General features: G+C 45.7%; 1 protein-coding gene across 6 annotated transcripts in view; it reads left to right on the top strand.

The window, feature by feature from the left end:
- The window catches only part of Fndc3b (fibronectin type III domain containing 3B), a 296,408-nt gene that overhangs the window by 259,526 nt on the left and 20,722 nt on the right, over positions 1 to 16,160 (top strand). For all 6 annotated transcript variants that reach the window (XM_055625918.1, XM_055625922.1, XM_055625916.1 and 3 more), the window contains exons 22-23: positions 510 to 787; positions 10,255 to 10,467. In XM_055625918.1, coding sequence (XP_055481893.1) covers positions 510 to 787; positions 10,255 to 10,467 — 491 coding nt within the window. The remainder of the gene's footprint in view (positions 1 to 509; positions 788 to 10,254; positions 10,468 to 16,160) is intronic.

Genomic DNA, 16,160 nt, shown 5'->3' with positions numbered 1-16,160 from the left:
TGTAAATTATGATGCTCTTCGAATCTCTCTGTGAGTACAGACTCTAGGGCAGAGTTGGTGCAAATACCAGTGAGGGTCATCTCATCGCCTAGAGAGCATGTAGTTGAGTTAGGGTGACTTCAGATAGTCTGACTGGCAGGACCTGGGTGTGAGTGAGAAACAGGAATCCCGGGAACTCTGGATTACAGCCTCAGCAGCCTGGAGGATGAGGAGGATGACAGGAGATGTGGGTCTTAAAGGAGGAGTGGGGAGGGATGGAGGAGTCTGGGATGCCTCCTGGATGTACAGAACAGGTGCTCCCAAGCAGCAGGATACACATATGCCACCGTGGAGATCAGGGCAGAGGTGGAGAGCAGTTAAGGATGACCTCTGACCTCCACATGCAAATGCGTGTACACACGGGCACACACGGAACAAAACAAAACAAAACACGGTAGCATTCGCTAATGTGGAGGTCCTAGCATGTGCTGATGGCGTGGCGTGATTTGGCCACACTCTTCTCTTTCCAGGCCTTGAATCCAGCAGGCGCAGGGCCGTTCAGCGAGCTCGTCCATTGCCAGACACCAGCGTCTGCCCCCGACCCCGTCTCCGCCCTGTGTGTCCTGGAGGAGGAGCCCCACGGGACTCTGGACTCTCCCTCTGTGTGCCTTGCACTGAACTGGGAAGAGCCATGCAATAATGGAGCTGAGATCGTTGCTTACAACATCGATCTCGGAGACACTAGCGTTACCGTGGGCAACACCACCACACACGTGATAAAGGACCTCCTTCCAGAGACTACGTACCGGTGAGTGTGAAAACCTGGTGTCGAAACCTGGGCCACACTGCGCGTTCCCAGGCTGGAAATCCTTCCTGAGTTACTGCATTGTCACCATTCCTTTCACATTTATAAGTACTAAATGAAGTGTAGTTTGAAAGCTTGTATTGCTTTTTACGTACAGTAAGTGACAATTTTCCATAATTCCTAGCTTCTGAGGGAGAATTTTACCTCTCACACTTGAAATCGCTTTCCCCTTCCGTGCCCTTGGTCTTCCTTTTTTCTTCATATATTTTCACTGTGATTCATCTCACTGCATACTCCATCTGTGCCCCAAAGCTGACAACCTCAGAGCAAGAGCCGCTCATCGTACAGACTCCCCCAGAGGAGACACAGAGGTTGCAGGACATCTGTGACAGACATTTCCTTCAGGACTCTACAGTGGGACAGAGAAAAGTGACATCCCATGCCACCATGGAAGCTCAGCTAACAGGGGTGATCTCTTCAGCCTCAGAGATCCTCACCTGGGACCCCTCCCCCCTGCCCACACCTGTTTCTCCTACCTGGCTCTCCAGACTTTCAAAGCACGGAGCTGTCTCTCCAAGTCCCCATAACCCAGACAAAGCCTGCAGCCAGCAGGACAGCTCACTGAGAGAGACCCAAAAGAGCATCTCTTGATTCTCCAGTGCAATCCAACGGGGCTCCGGCTTTCAGTGTGTGCATCAGTGTGTGCACGGATTCTTGGGTTGGGGTAACATCAGCTCCGGCTCAGGTACCGTCGTCTTCAGACCTGGTATTCTCCTCTTTCCCTGTAAGAAGAGGAAAACAAGGTGATTTTTCAGGCAGGTGTCTAGTAAGGAGTAAATGAGTGAGTGGTACTGGCTTACAATTGAGCCAACAGTGCCAGCAGGTTTCCAACAGTCCACTCCCGTCCAAGGCCTTTCCAACAAAGCCTGTGCCTCCTGAGGGCTGGGGATGGTGAAAGGCAAGCAGACCGGATCGCTGCTCTATAAAATATGGCATTTCCTTTATGATTTCTGCAGTGCTTTCTCATTTTCTAATCTGAGTGTGTGTTTGCGTGTGCCTGTGTTTGTGTGCACATGCATGCACGCACGCACATGTGGTATTCTTGTATGTGTATATGTGTGTGTGTGCATGCACACACATGTGGGTCCATTTATGTGTACCATGTGCGTGCAGTGTCCAAGTATCCTCTGGGCTTTTAGACAGTTGTAACCCTCCATGTAGGTGCTAAGAATTGAACCTGGGTCCTCTGGAAGAGCAGCCAGTGCTCTTAACCACTAAGCCATCCTTCCTGCCCTCTTTGGTCTGTCTGTTTGTGTAATGTAGGAGTTACACAATGTTCTCACTGGACTAGATGTATGTCTGTAGTAAATCTGCTGGAACAGAAAGGGGAGTTTCAACAGGTCCATCTTTTCCCATCGGTGCTGTCAGAGCTATCCGTTACAGGTTTGTTGGCACAACCTGTATTTGAAATTTGACTGAAATTAAAAAGCCATTTTTAAAAGTATTACATCTAAGTCTAGAACTCTATCTGAAATTGAATTTGTGTTTTGGATCAAAGGGAAAAATGGAAACAGCTTTCCTCTGAACATCCCCTGCCAAGTACAGTCACAGACGGTAAGCTGAGAGAGGCTTGGGTCACCTGTATCATCCTGTCCTAGACCTGAGAGCTCCATGGCCAGGGCAGTGGTCCAGCTTTGGCTCTCCAAACAGTTCAGAGCATCCCTTGAACTTTATCAAAACCTCTCTGTCCCTGAAGCCACTTCTTTTGGCCCTGGGCCATTTGAGCAGTATTCTCAGAGTACCTTCTCAGGGGTACTAAAGACTTACCTGAGAGTGGGCAAAGGGTCAGGCCTCACCCCAAGCCTGGGAAATAAGCAAGATGACCCAAGCTCAGAAAAATACAAAAAGACACCCTCGCTGTGTGTGCACCTTCGCTTCTAATTTTTATCTGGAAGTGAATGGGTAGATACCAGCATGTTAGCAAGGGGTCCATGATAAAGGGAGAAAGAAGGATTTTAGGAGGGAAATAGAACAGAACACATGATAAAAGTGAAAAAGGAAGATGCTGGGAATACCAAAGTTTGGGCGAGAGAGACAGAGTCAGGAGACAGGGTCAAGCAAAAGTATGTGTATATGAAAATGTCATGGCGAGCCTGCTACTTTGCAGGCAAAGAAGATTAAGTTAGGCATGGCAGCACATGCCTTCCATCCCCATAGTCTAGAGGAAGAGACAAGTGGATCTCTGTGACTTGGAGGCCAGCCTGATAGCAAGCTGCAGGCCAGCCAGGGCTACCCCATGAGCCTGCCTAAAACAAACAAACAAACAAGTAAAAGTAAGACTGTTGCCGAAGAAATGGCTCAGCAGTTAACAGCATATACTACTCTTGCAAAGGACGTAAGTGTGGTTCGTGTACCCACATCAGGTGGCTCACACCCATCTGTCCTATATAATCCAGCTTTAGAGGACCCAGTGCCCTCTTCCGCACTCTGCAGGCACCCACAGACGTATGGCATACACACGTAGACACATAAGTTAGCAAGTATATTTATAACAGTAAAAAGAACTGTCAGTAAAGCTTAGCGACAGCAGTAGGGCTCAGCAGGTAAAGAGGTCTGCTGCCACAGCTGCTGGCCTGAGCCCAACCCCCAGAACTGACGTGGGGGAAGGGAACTGACTATACTTACTCTGACCTCTACCCTAGCATGTTTGCAAACACACATACACACACACACACACATACACACACACACACACACACACACACACACACACACACACACACACATATTCTTAAAGGTAAGAATTCTTTAGATAAAAAATTTACAAGGAAAGAGAAATGTGCCTTAGTCGTGAAGCTTGGCCCTGAGATGGAACTCCATCGTCTAGAGCCTGCGTGGTAAGTGACATTGTTGTCATTTTCCCATGTGCACTGAGGCAGTAGAGGTAGAAGCAGATTTGAAACTAAAATGCAAACTCCTTTCTTCCACGTACAGAGACTTTCCTGTTGTACAAACTACGACCCCAGGACCCATGGCTGGTTGTTGGTGGGTCACAGGTAAAACGTGGTGGCCGTTATTATTGAAAGCAATGTCCTGTTAAAAAAATAAAACCGTGCAGGGTGGTGAACTCTATTCTACTTAGCCTTCCATGAGAAGCATGTTGAAGCGTGAAACCCTCTGACCCGGAGTGTCAGCACACAAGCAGGTTGAGAGTATAGGTGTCTGAGCTATGCTTTGGGGGACCATGGCTTAGTGGGTCCTGTCGGGGAGTTTCGTCACCGATCATCCCACTCTTGCCTAGCGTGACTTCCTCATGGCGTCCTTCATCATCCTCTCCAGCAGTCTGCCTCCTGGCAGCCTGTGTTTGGTGGCCTTGGGGGGGGGGGGGGAAGAGTCCATCCTGAACTGAGTGAGGTCACCTAAGATCACAACCTCATTCTGTGTCTGACTCACACAGAGCTGCTCAACAACGAAAAATTAAAATAGCTTTGTTTGTTACACTCACTTAAGCCCACTTTAGCTAAGTAAAAGAGGGGTGAAAATGACGTTTATTGAGTTCTTACTATGTAATAAGCACCCTGCTCGCTGCTGAAATGAATCATAAGCCACTTGGCCATAATGAAATGCGACCAGTTTGGAGGAAGAGCCAAGTTCTGAACCGTTAATTAGCCTTAGTTCCTCACTTACGTCTCTGCCACCCGTGGAAGTAACTTAGACTCTCCATGCCTCTGTTGCCTCACCTGTGAAATGGGCTGCAACTGCCAATCACCTGGCAGGGCTGCCTGGGCTAGGTGGGGCTTCAGCTACCTCCGTGGTTGGGTTAGACACAGATGCATACAGTAGATTACTGGCTGTTCTTGGGTTTGGAGGGAAGGAAGAGAGCCAGGAATCAGGTACTTATGATGTTATGGGTTGGCCTGTCTGAAGGTGGGCCCATGACATTGTGGTTACACAGGAAGGGCTTAGCCTAAGCAGGCCCAGCTTCTATTCAAGAGAGACCTCCCCAGGCAGTTCTCTCTGCGTTCATTTTTCCTCGCAGTAGGAACTTTGTGTATTTACTGTGTTGTCCCTTTTCAGTAGGTTCTCTCTAGCCATAGTAGGTGGTAGGGGAGAGCAAGCTTCTCCTGAGGAGCCTACCTGTCCTTTCATCTGGGGTCTGTACCACCCCAGGCTTCCACGGCCCTGACCTCAGTCACCCCATGCTGTTCACAGCAGCATGAGGTCTGAGTGGCTCACTGTGAAGGACAGTCACCTTCTCCCTGAAGGACAATTTGTTTGGAACGTCATTCTTCTTTTAATATAGTTCCTATCGGAAGTTTGACTGTGTGCACTTAGAGTACGTGCTGGAAGGCTGCGTGACCTTCTGAAGCAAGAACACATTTGGCATCTAGAAGGAGGATACTGTAATGGTGGATTTTCAATCCAAGCTGAAAGGCATGCTTCTTAATTTAACTTCATCGGTAGTATTAGCATACTGATGAATATTACAGACTTGTGGAAAGTTAAATTTTTTTTCACAGTAATCTGGCCAAGATGCTGTTGGCTCAGGATTACATCACTGTCTTAAGTTGGAAACAATATTCTGCTTCCCTGATATTTCAGTTAAATTCCTTTAAATTTCAAAAACTGACATAATGCACATTTTTTAAGATAAATCTGTAGATCCTACCTCAGTTTCAGGGTTAACCTGTTACTTCAGCTTAAGATTTTGGATAGAACTTAGTAATTTAATGAAACAGCTTCTTTTTCTTCTTTATTCTCTGAAGTGAATTCCTAGTTGTTATCCAGGTTAGTGTGTTCTGTTCACTGTTCTCTCACAGGAACTTAGAAATTGGAAATTATTTCCCTGTCCCTCAAAACACTGTGGTAGATACCTTAGTCTTTCCCAGCCTCCTCTGCTCTACAGCCAGCATCTTCCCTAGAGAATAAGACAGCTTCATTTTATTAGCTCCTCAGCTTGATTTCAACATCAAGGGTCATTAGGACTAATTAATGTTAGCTCAATGCATCGGTGACAGAGGAAGTTGTTTTCTCTGAGACAGTATATTTTGTAAAGGTGTAGGACAGTCAGAGCGAGAGTTCTCCAGTCTAGGTCGGTGGTTTCAGGAACAAATGCTGAATAAAGTGAAAATGAACTTGCTGGCTCTTACTGACTTGACTGTGTGGTTTAAATAAAAATTATCCCTTGATTGGATTCATAACCATGTTAGGTCCAAATTTCGACAAGAAAATATGGAGTGCCAGCCTGCAGGAAGAGGCTGAGCCAAAAGGGACCCAGGGCACACCCACATCTGACATATGCCACATGCAGGTTGGAGTGAGTCACTGAGCTCCAGGCCCCTCCATTGTCAGATGGACAAAGGTTCTGGCCTTGTGGTTAGAAATGAGACATGGCATTCTGATATGAAGGCCGTGCCTCTGCTCTTGAAACCACTGTGTCAAGAACTCTGTAGAGCATCATTTTGGAGTCCATCAGCACGCGTTGAATCCCTTTCTCATTGAAAGAGACTTAAACCTATTGAAAATTAAAAGTATGCCCCATTTAATCTGTTTGTCAGTTCAGCAAAGGTGGCGCCATCCTCATTTTATCGATGGGAAACTGCTGCTTAAAGGTGTTATGTGACTTCTAACGAGCCTGCGAAAGGATGCGCAGGATTTTCAAAGAGGCTGTGTCACCACAGTATCCTTGCCCACATCGGTGGCTGATGCTATGTTATGCTAGAGAGCCATAGGCCTAGAGAGGTTAAGAGCCCAGCTCTCACCAAAATACCATAGAGCAGTGGCTCTGCAATACAGTTCCTCATGTTGTAGTGACCCAGCCATAGCATTGTTTTCGTTGCTCCTTCGTAACTATGATGTTTCTACTACTATGAATCATAATTAAATATCTGATATTCGACCCCTGTGAAAGGGTCAGTTCACCCCAAAAGGGTCACACCCCACAGGTTGAAAACCTCTGCCCTAGAGGCTTTGGGGACATAGTGAACTGAATTAAACTATCTAAAACTTGAATTTCTAAAAAATTGTTAAATGACTCCATCTCTGAGGTTTTGTTTCACTTCGTCTTGTGTTGCTGAGCACAGCAGAGCTTCATTAGTCCTAAGCAACCCAGTGGCCTCCTTCTTTTGTGTGTTGAGGACTGCTCGCTGGTCTGCATAGAGCACAGACAGGATAAAGGGCCTCCTGGGACACAAGATGAGCTGGGCTCTGAAGGACTGTGGGCCAGCAGTGGCAGGAAACGTCTTGGCCTGGGGCTGTAGAGGTACCAGGTCTTAAGTGAAGGGAAGAAATTCTGGCTTAGACACTGCAAAGACTTTCAAATAAACCATGTAGGTGAAGACGCTGGTTGCGCCATTCACAAAGACCTAGATTTAACATCTGGCTTCTCTTTTCCTGAGATATTAAATCTCTCTCCTCTCTTCCCCTCCCCTCCCCTCCCTTTCTCCCTCTCTCCTTCTTCTCCACTTCCTCTTCCTCCTCCTCCCTACCTCTCCTCTCTTCTCTCTTCTCCTCTTCTCTCTCTTCCTCCCTCTCTGCTTCTTCTCCACTTCCTCTTCCTCTTCTCCTCCCTACCTCTCCCCAGTGTATATGTAGATGGATGATAGACGGATAGAGAAAATTGAGAGAGATTGAGAAAGGATGTATAGTATGTGTCCTTCTGGGACTCTACCCTGAAGTATATCTTCCACCTTCCTTTTGAGCTCTCAGGGGCTCACTATATATTCTGGACACAAAATCTTTGTCAGATATCCAATATGGAATTTTCTCTCCCAGTCTCTAGCTTGCCTTCAACCTCTTAGCATGGAAAACAGCTTAAAAAAAAAAAAACAAAAACAAAAACAAAAACACAGCTTTCTTATTTTCTTGTCACACACATGACATTCATGTCACATATGAAAAATTTTCTTAGTTCTAGGTAATGGAAATGTTCCCTTGTGGTTTTTTTTTTCCCTAAAAGTTTTATATTCTACATTTAGATCTTAGGTCAGAGTTTGAGCGAGGTTGTTTTGTTTTTTGTTTTTATCGGTGTGACATTTAAGTTGGCTTTTTTCCTGTTCCTATCCAGTTGCTCCCAGAACCATTTGTTGAGAAGACTATCCTTCCTCCATTGAGTTGCCTTCACACCTTTGCCAAAAATCCATTAGCCATATCTGTGTAGGTCTATTTCTGGAGCCTCTACTCTATTCCATTGATCTACAAGTCCATCTCTTTCCTTCACTGTCTTCATTACTGTAGCCTTATAGGAAGTCCTAAATTTAGGTGGCACTATTCTTCCACACTTACTCTGTTTTTCACATTTGTGTTGGCTAGGTTACTTCCTTTCCATATAACATTTAGAATTAGCTTGTCTTTATCTCCCAAGAGCCCTGCCAGGACTTTTTAATTTATTTTTTATGTATTTATTTAGTTTTGGAGACAAGGCCTTACACTGTAGCCCAGGCTGTCCTTGAGTGCTGCATCCTCCTGCTTCAGCTTCCCAAATGCCGGGATTGATTTTAATTACATTGTGTCTATAAGTCAGTTCTGGGAGAGCTGATACTGTGAATCCCCCTTCTGTAACTGTTCTCTGTATCTCTGTTTGACTAGGTTCTCTGTACTATTTTCATCAGCATCTTGGGGATTTCATTTTTTCCCCTAGCTCTGTAAACCTTTTGTTCCCGGTGCTGGCTGGTTTTCCTAACGAATGCTGCTCAATAGGAAGCTGAGAGCACCAGGTACCTTTGCTGTGGTCTGGCCTTGCTGCTCCTGCTCCCAGTCTTAAAGGGAAAGTATGTCCTCTGTCACTGCTGTCCTGGTAGCTGTGAACCTTTTCGTTACAGTTCCCTTTTCAGATCAAAGAGGCTCTGTCCTCGTAGTTTGCAGAGCATTTTGATTGCAAGTAGAGATTGCATGGTGTTAGATACTTTATCATTTGATATGAGCATCTGCTTTTCTTCTGTAGGCTGTATGCAGGGTAGGGTTGCTTCAGGCCTGAGGAATGGGGGGGGGGGCAGTGGAGAAGGGAGATTCGCCACCCCATTCAGAGCCATACACACCCTGGAAACTGGCCTTTGCAGCCCCTTCCACATGGAGGCCCACTTCTAAACTTAGGGGAAAACAAAACCTCACTGTTGGTTTGTGAGAAATCCACCTCGACTTCCTTACATCAGCCAGCTTGTTCTTACTTCTCAGAGTCCTGAAGGAGCTGTGTCCTTTTCCTCAAAAGGAATAAGAAGTGTGGAGAGTTATCCTTTGTCCCATGCAGAAGTAGCCTTTCTCTTTTAATAGTTACAGTTACTTAAGGTTTAAAGACTTTGGCTCACGTGTTATGTTTCAGCAGTTTGATACTTAGGTGGTACTTTCTGTTTAATCATAAGCAATAAAAGCTGTAAGTGAAAAAATACCCAAAAATAACTAAATCATAGAAATATGTAAAAATTATCTGCTCTAAATATTTCACCTTGGGCTCTATTATTCACTATAATCTGAATTGAAAAACTATGTTGTGAATTCAAATCAAGTTTATATGTTGAAACTCTGAGCTGTTAACGCCCTTCTCAGTCAACTCATTGATCTTGACTTCAGATTCCTGTGACCCTGGCAAGGAACAGGAGAGAAGGGGGCACTGAAGGGCTGCAAGGGGCTGTGGGCAAGCTAGAAGCCGAGACCTAAGTGGGCTTCACATGAGCTTTAAATGATGTTTCTGTTAATAAAGTGCAATTTTAGAAGATGCTTGTATTATACATTTAAAAAAAAAAAAGAGTAGGGAAGTCCTCTGTTCAGAACATCAGAAATGCCCCTAAGATGGGTAGGTCTGGGCAAACCTCAGTAATGCGCAGTGCAGGAAGTACAGGACCAGCTAAGTGTTGCTCGGTGACTATAGAGAACTATGGATAATCAGCAGGTTGGGACTTAGAAGAGAAAGGACAATAAGGAATGTACCCTTACTGTGTAGGTTATAGCATACAGTCTATTAGATTTCAAGTTCCTGGACCATGGGCTGATACATCTTTACTGCACACAGTGAACATCCAACTGAGAGTTTGGGGCACCTAAGTGACACCTTGCTACTACCAGCAGGTGCTGTCTTGGCCCTGGCTAAGGACTTACAGGGTCACTGGTAAGGGGGGGAGGCCAAATGTCCTGTTGAAGGACTGTTGGGAATTTGTTCTTTTTAAAAATGAATCCTTGTGCATTGCCTAATTCCAAAGCTGGCTCTGAGTTATTCCTATGGCTAGACCAGAATGCCCTTGTCTGTAGCAGTGCTTGAGACACAAACTTGCTTTTTTTCCAGTTAAAGACCTATGGACTATTTGTTAGTGCGCTGTTTTGCTGTGTTTAGAAACAACGTAACCTCTCCTCTGTGATACCCAGGGCTTCCTTGTTCCTCCACAGCTTTGCTTTAGGGGCGGGTGGCAAATGTTCATTTTGGATGAAGAAATTTCAACTTTTTAAACCTGTATTGTCCTTCCCCCCTCCCCCACCTCTAGGATCAGAATTCAGGCTGTCAATGAAATTGGAGTCGGACCATTTAGTCAGTTCATTAAGGCAAAAACTCGGCCGTTACCACCCTTGCCTCCCAGGCTGGAATGTGCCGCATCGGGTCCTCAGAGCCTGAAGCTGAAATGGGGAGACAGTAACTCCAAGACACATGCTGCTGATGACGTGGTGTACACGCTACAGTTGGAAGACAGGAACAAGAGGTGAGGTGGGGGGCATGCTGGCCCGGCACGTCACAGCGTTGGTGGTCATCTCATTCTCGCTGCTCCTCTGGAACCGTCTTCCCTGTTCCAAGACAGGGCTCAGCTGGCTCTGGCGTTTTACCCAGCACTGTGCCCTCTGTTCTCCTTCTGGAGTTCTTAAGCGTCTGAAAGCTCCTGACCTCCCTACATGACGATGGATGCGTGTTTTTCCCATTATAAAGTCAGTTGATGGAGAGAAATTATCAAAAGAGAAAATTGCCAGATTCAAGTCCCCACTGTATGATAACATTACATTAGTCACGAGCGCAGAGGAAAATAGGACCTGGGAGAAATGGTGCCTCTTTAAATATTCAGTAACCATCAGGACAAACATGTTTACCGGCCTGAGATGGCTGTGGGTGATGTACAGATGGGGACTGTCCTCTCTCCCTATGGGTGCTGTGATATCAAATTAACCAGATCAAACAAGAGTTTTCTTTCTTTATAAGACTCCATGCCCAGAAGACACTTGGAGATGTTGAAGTCAAATTAATCCAGGCTTTCACGTTGTCTTTACTTACATAACTTTGTTTCCTTAGAAAATGGCCAATCAGATGACAGGACCCAAATGATATTTAGGAATGACTAGATGCTGAGCAGAATATAATGGTGACACAATAGTCTGTTATCAAAGGCTCTGATCAGAATCAGGTCGATGGGAGGGTTACCATAAAACCAAGCCAGTGAGGACCACTAGGTATGTCCAACCTGTTTACACTATGATGTGATGTTGGTACACGAATGTGTTGGGCCACACACATAGCTACCACGGGACATGGGTGTGCTGCAGGTCTGACACACCTGGACTAGACAGAATGTTTCTGGAAACATGAACCCAGTGCTTCTATGGGGGGGTGCTTCTGCTGTATCCCTGTATCCCTTGCCGTATTCTGTTCTAGTACTTCCCTCCCACACACACATTCTCGCCCCACTGCTCTGTTCTCGGGAGGTTTGACTGGCATTCCTGCAGTGCGGTTCTGTTGGCATTCAGTGGAGACCAAGATCCAGAGAACTACCAGGAAGAAGACATCATAGCCATATACTGGGCTCCATGGAAACAGTATCGGGCCAGTGACAACCTGAGAGGCATTGAGTAGATGCTTGGCTGAGGAAAAAACCCTAAACCTGAGGCCAAGGAGACCCTGAGAAACTGGGGAAACAGATACTGTCATGTGCATCTAATATGCAGAGGTGGCAGGAAGGGCATAGAAAAGCACCTGGTGCTTCCTCCAGCTTCTTAGAGGTTGCAGAGGCGAGAGCTCGTCTGCCTAGAAATGTGTGAGGCCACGGTAAAGACAGACATTCAGCAGTCCAGGACACCCACAGTGCCCCTTTCGGCCTTCCTGTCTCATTCCGAATCTCATCACACAGCCTACCTACCCATTGGTAATGTCCCAGAGACACTGGGAGGCATGGGCACAAGCACTGCGGCAGGTGACAGCAATTTAAAGAAAAGTGGCCCTTGACCAGGAGGAAGGAGAACCAGGCAAAGAATACGGCTAAAGGAGAACCTGGGGAAACATAAAAGGTGGTCACTTAGACTAATGAGAGCAAGAAACAGGGAAGACGAAGCAGGGAGACAGTGGAGATAAAGATGGTGATGGTGATGGTTGGTACCAGCATAGTCTTGATAGTGTCTAAGAGGAAAGAGCTGAATTCTGGGGCTGCGTAAGGCATGCACAGTGCCTCATTCAGCACAGTAAATGGCTCTGAGGTGTCCTCAGGAGCCACTGGCATTCACCTCCCTGATACAAGAGAGGGTGTGGGAACCGGTGTGGAAATTGAAAGCAGGATCTTTGTACTCGGTACAGTTAGCTCAACCTGGGGATGGCAGTGTCCTCATGTTTATCTGTCTCCGGTGCAGCTTAACAAAGTAATGGTCCTGTTACATGAGTACCACTTGTGCTGGGGGGGAAAATGTGTTGTTGTTTGTTTGTTTGTTTGTTTGTTTGTTCAGAGTTACAGCTGTTTTGTTGACATCTGAGTGGAAGTAAGCACAATATTCATAAAAAGAGGTATAGGAGAGAGCTCATGAGTACAAAATAGTAACTCATGGAAAATCCTAGAACTTAGTGCCATGGGAGTTTGCACAGATTCCTCAGAGGTGATCCCATTTGAACGTGACCTTGACTGCCCAGGAAGACCAGGTAGGAAGAAAGTAAAGCAGCCTTGGAACCCTTGCCCGAAATGAAAGCACAGAGGCTGCTTTTGACAGGTTCCTCAGAGATCAAAAACATATTCTATATGCAAAAGCATTCATCTTGTTGAATATGTTTCTTTGGATCTGTTTCCATTGGACCATTATTCTACCTGGGAGGACATTCTCAGCCACAAAGGACTAGCAAGAACAAGCATTCTAAACTAACAAAAGTCAGGGTACACATGAGAGCCAGTATTAGGGGATCTTCCCGTTTTCTCCCAGGGCTTTGCTTCTTCTTGGCAATAGAAAGATCCTTTCCTGGGGATATTTTCCAGTTCCCCCAAAACACGGATCATAGCAGGGTTGACACTGTACTTTACATGTTCAGAGCCTGGACCATGAGGTTCCCTGATCCTCCGCAGGTCTGTCTTGTTGGGGCAGCCACCCACAGGTGCCTCATGTGGAAAACTCTGTCTGTATGTGGTGGTCTCACCATGGTCAAGAGTGGCGCCTTGGGACGGACCAAAAGTTCTAGAAGCATTTGTACAAGTGGCTGTCATGAGATACTTAAACATGACAGCAAAGTACTGCAGAAGCTAGAAGTCATAACAGGCTTGCTCCTTTGAGAGAAGAGAGAGGGACAGGAAGAAGGAGGGAGACTGAGACGCTGAGGCCCGCCTTGATCATCAAATAAATCACTTGCCTAAATAGAACTGGCAATTTAAGAAATCTGACCATTAGGAACAATATTTTTCTTAATTTTATGAGCTGGAGTCCAAATTTATCTTTTCTAAATTAAATTTGTCAGTGCTCTCAGAAAGTTATTAAAGTGATGTGAGTCCTGAGCATAATACATTCTTAGGCTATTTGTGGAATAGTTTTCCTGGGATTTAACAGGATGAGGACAGCCTGACTTTAGTTTGAAAATGACCTTCCTCAGTGTCTGGAAGTACGTGTTCACAAACGGCCCTTTGAATCCAAGCCTTTAGCCTCAGCTTTCCACTCATATCAAGGAGAAAACCCTGGGATTTGAATATGTCACAGCTCTGGGAACATAATCTGCCTGCTTCCTGCCTTCTTCTCTCCCCCTGCCTACCTCTCTCTTTCTTTGTCTTTGAGATAGTTCCATGTATCCCAAGCTGACCTCACTGTATAGCCAAGGATAACCCTAAATTCTGATCCTTCTGCCTCAACCCCCCCCAAGAGCTGAAATTCTAGGTATCTGTGCCACACTTGGCTTTATGCAATACTGAGGAGGTGGAGACAAGAAAATCCCTTGAGCTCACTACCCAGCAAGTCTAGCCTCCTCAGGTCCCAAGGACAGGCCCTGTGGCAAAGAAAGAACATTGACAGCTATCCCAAGGACAGTGCCATTGTTGACCTCTGACCTCCACATGCACCTACCCACACACCTGTACCGGTTTACACGCTCTCGCACATGTACACACGTACACATATGAAATGATTCAGGGACTCAAAAATACATTTTAAGCTTTCTGAAGGAAAATTCTGTGCATTGAGTGCAAGCAAGGTGCCAGGCACTAGGAACTTTATTTACAGTTAGTTCTTTGAATGAAAAGTGAAATGTATCCTCCCCCCCCCACCCTACCCCGTACTCACTCCCTTTCTTCTTCCCCATCTGGGCTCCTTTCCGGTAAGGAATCCTGCAGGTCAGCTTGGCCCAAAGCCTTACCATCAAGAATGTGTGCAGCTCACCAGACTTACTATGTTGAAAGTCCGTGTCCTCTTAGTCAGGATATTCACTTCCTGCGTATTCACGCTTTGGGTGTTCGCTTTGGGTGTGGAAGATTCCCGGTCCGTATTCCTGAAACAGCCTTACAGCTGTGCTTCCTACCTGGAGGAATTAAGTTTATACCTAGTGTTTAGGTATGATTATTCATCAAGCAAATTTGCGTCTTGAATTACTACTGTGTGCTAGGCCTCATGAGGTATGTGGCATATCTGGAAGAGCTGATCATGCTGAGAAAATGAATTAGCATTAAACAGTGGGCAGACAGTACGAGAGATTTTAATTTCAACAGAAAAGCAAAAATTGAATTAGTTTGGCCTTGCGGTGATTAGGTCTATTATTATTCTTAACAGATCCAGCAGAGAAGATCTGAACAGTTCGGGTTCCCAAGTAATGCAAGAAAAATACACACCCTGAGTAAACATTCCCATAAAGCCGAGCTAACCTAATACACGCACTAGAGTCACAGGACCAGCTCGTAGGCACCAGATCCTAGTGCTGTGCTGACAATTCAGAGAGATGCATTTGTCTGCGTTTCTGAAATGAAATGTTGCCCGTTGTAATGGGATTGGAGTTGACGTTGAGCCCGCCCCGCATCAGGCCGCGTTCTTGGTAATTGTGCACAGCACTGAGGCAGGGGATGGAGAGTTCCAGGAATGTATTTATGGTTAATCTGTTGCTCAGGGTTTTGATCAGACAGCCAGTGTTTTCCAGCGTGAGGCTCCAGAGAGACTGGGTCAGGGGAGAGCTAGCTAACGGAAAGAATGATCAGTGCTTTGTCCCCCTTGTCGCCCTTTGTAGCTGTCACACTTTCCCCAGTAGCTGTGGGCTGTGGAGCTGTATGACTCTTCTGCTTCTGATGCTACGAGCTGTTGATGCTTACTCCTCTCTCTCTCTCTCTCTCTCTCTCTCTCTCTCTCTCATATATATATACACACACACACACACACACACACACACAACACAAACTCCAAAAGAATACACCTTCATGAACTAAGGAAAGGGGCTAGAATGCATGAATGAACTGTCTCAGTTTTCTCTGTCACGGAGCAAAATCCCACTTCCATCCTCAAAATGAGTTGCCAATTTAAATGATAGGCTGTGAGGTTCAAAACTCAACCCATGTTCCCAACGCTCCTTTCCTTCACATCTCTGGTGTGCATGATCTTCCTTGCTAGGTCAGCGCCTCATGTGGACTTCTATACCCAGGAGGCAACTGCAGTTCTCAATACCCTTGTCAGGTCTCTGTCTTAATCCTCGACCTGCTATTGACTTCTCAGATGACCAGGGATATATACCTGGACTGCTTTTTGCCTGAGTTTCCCAGGCTGCAAAGTACATATGATGATGCCTGGGCCTCCAGTCCCTAATTAATAGAGAAAATGTGTTTTAGAGACATTTTAGTGTCTTAGAATACAATCATAAAGAGTCATCATAAAAAATTAAAAATTATTGATAGCTTGCTCAACTTCAGGTCCAAATTCCTTGGAACAATCAGGGCTGAGAGTGGTAAACGAAAGACTTGAGATCTGATTGGACCTGGAGTAGAATCCGATAATGGGTTTTACCTCTGATGTACTTTATAAATAAATAGAATAAATATCAGTAGCATTTCCCCACACTGAGGCAAGGCCACTGCAGTAGACATGGGCAACCATCTGGAAAACTCTGGGACTCATATCCTTAGAAGTGAGATTCATTTTAGGTATTTGAAACCCACATAGAAAACTGGGAAGTTTCAAGCCTCTCAGAAAGAACCTTAAA

This window comes from Psammomys obesus, unplaced genomic scaffold, assembly GCF_907164565.1.
Source record: "Psammomys obesus unplaced genomic scaffold, mPsaObe1.curated_primary_1811, whole genome shotgun sequence".
Classification (NCBI taxonomy): Eukaryota; Metazoa; Chordata; class Mammalia; order Rodentia; family Muridae; genus Psammomys; species Psammomys obesus.
Note: the sequence above shows the minus strand (reverse complement) of the source record. Positions and strands in the feature narration are given on the sequence as shown.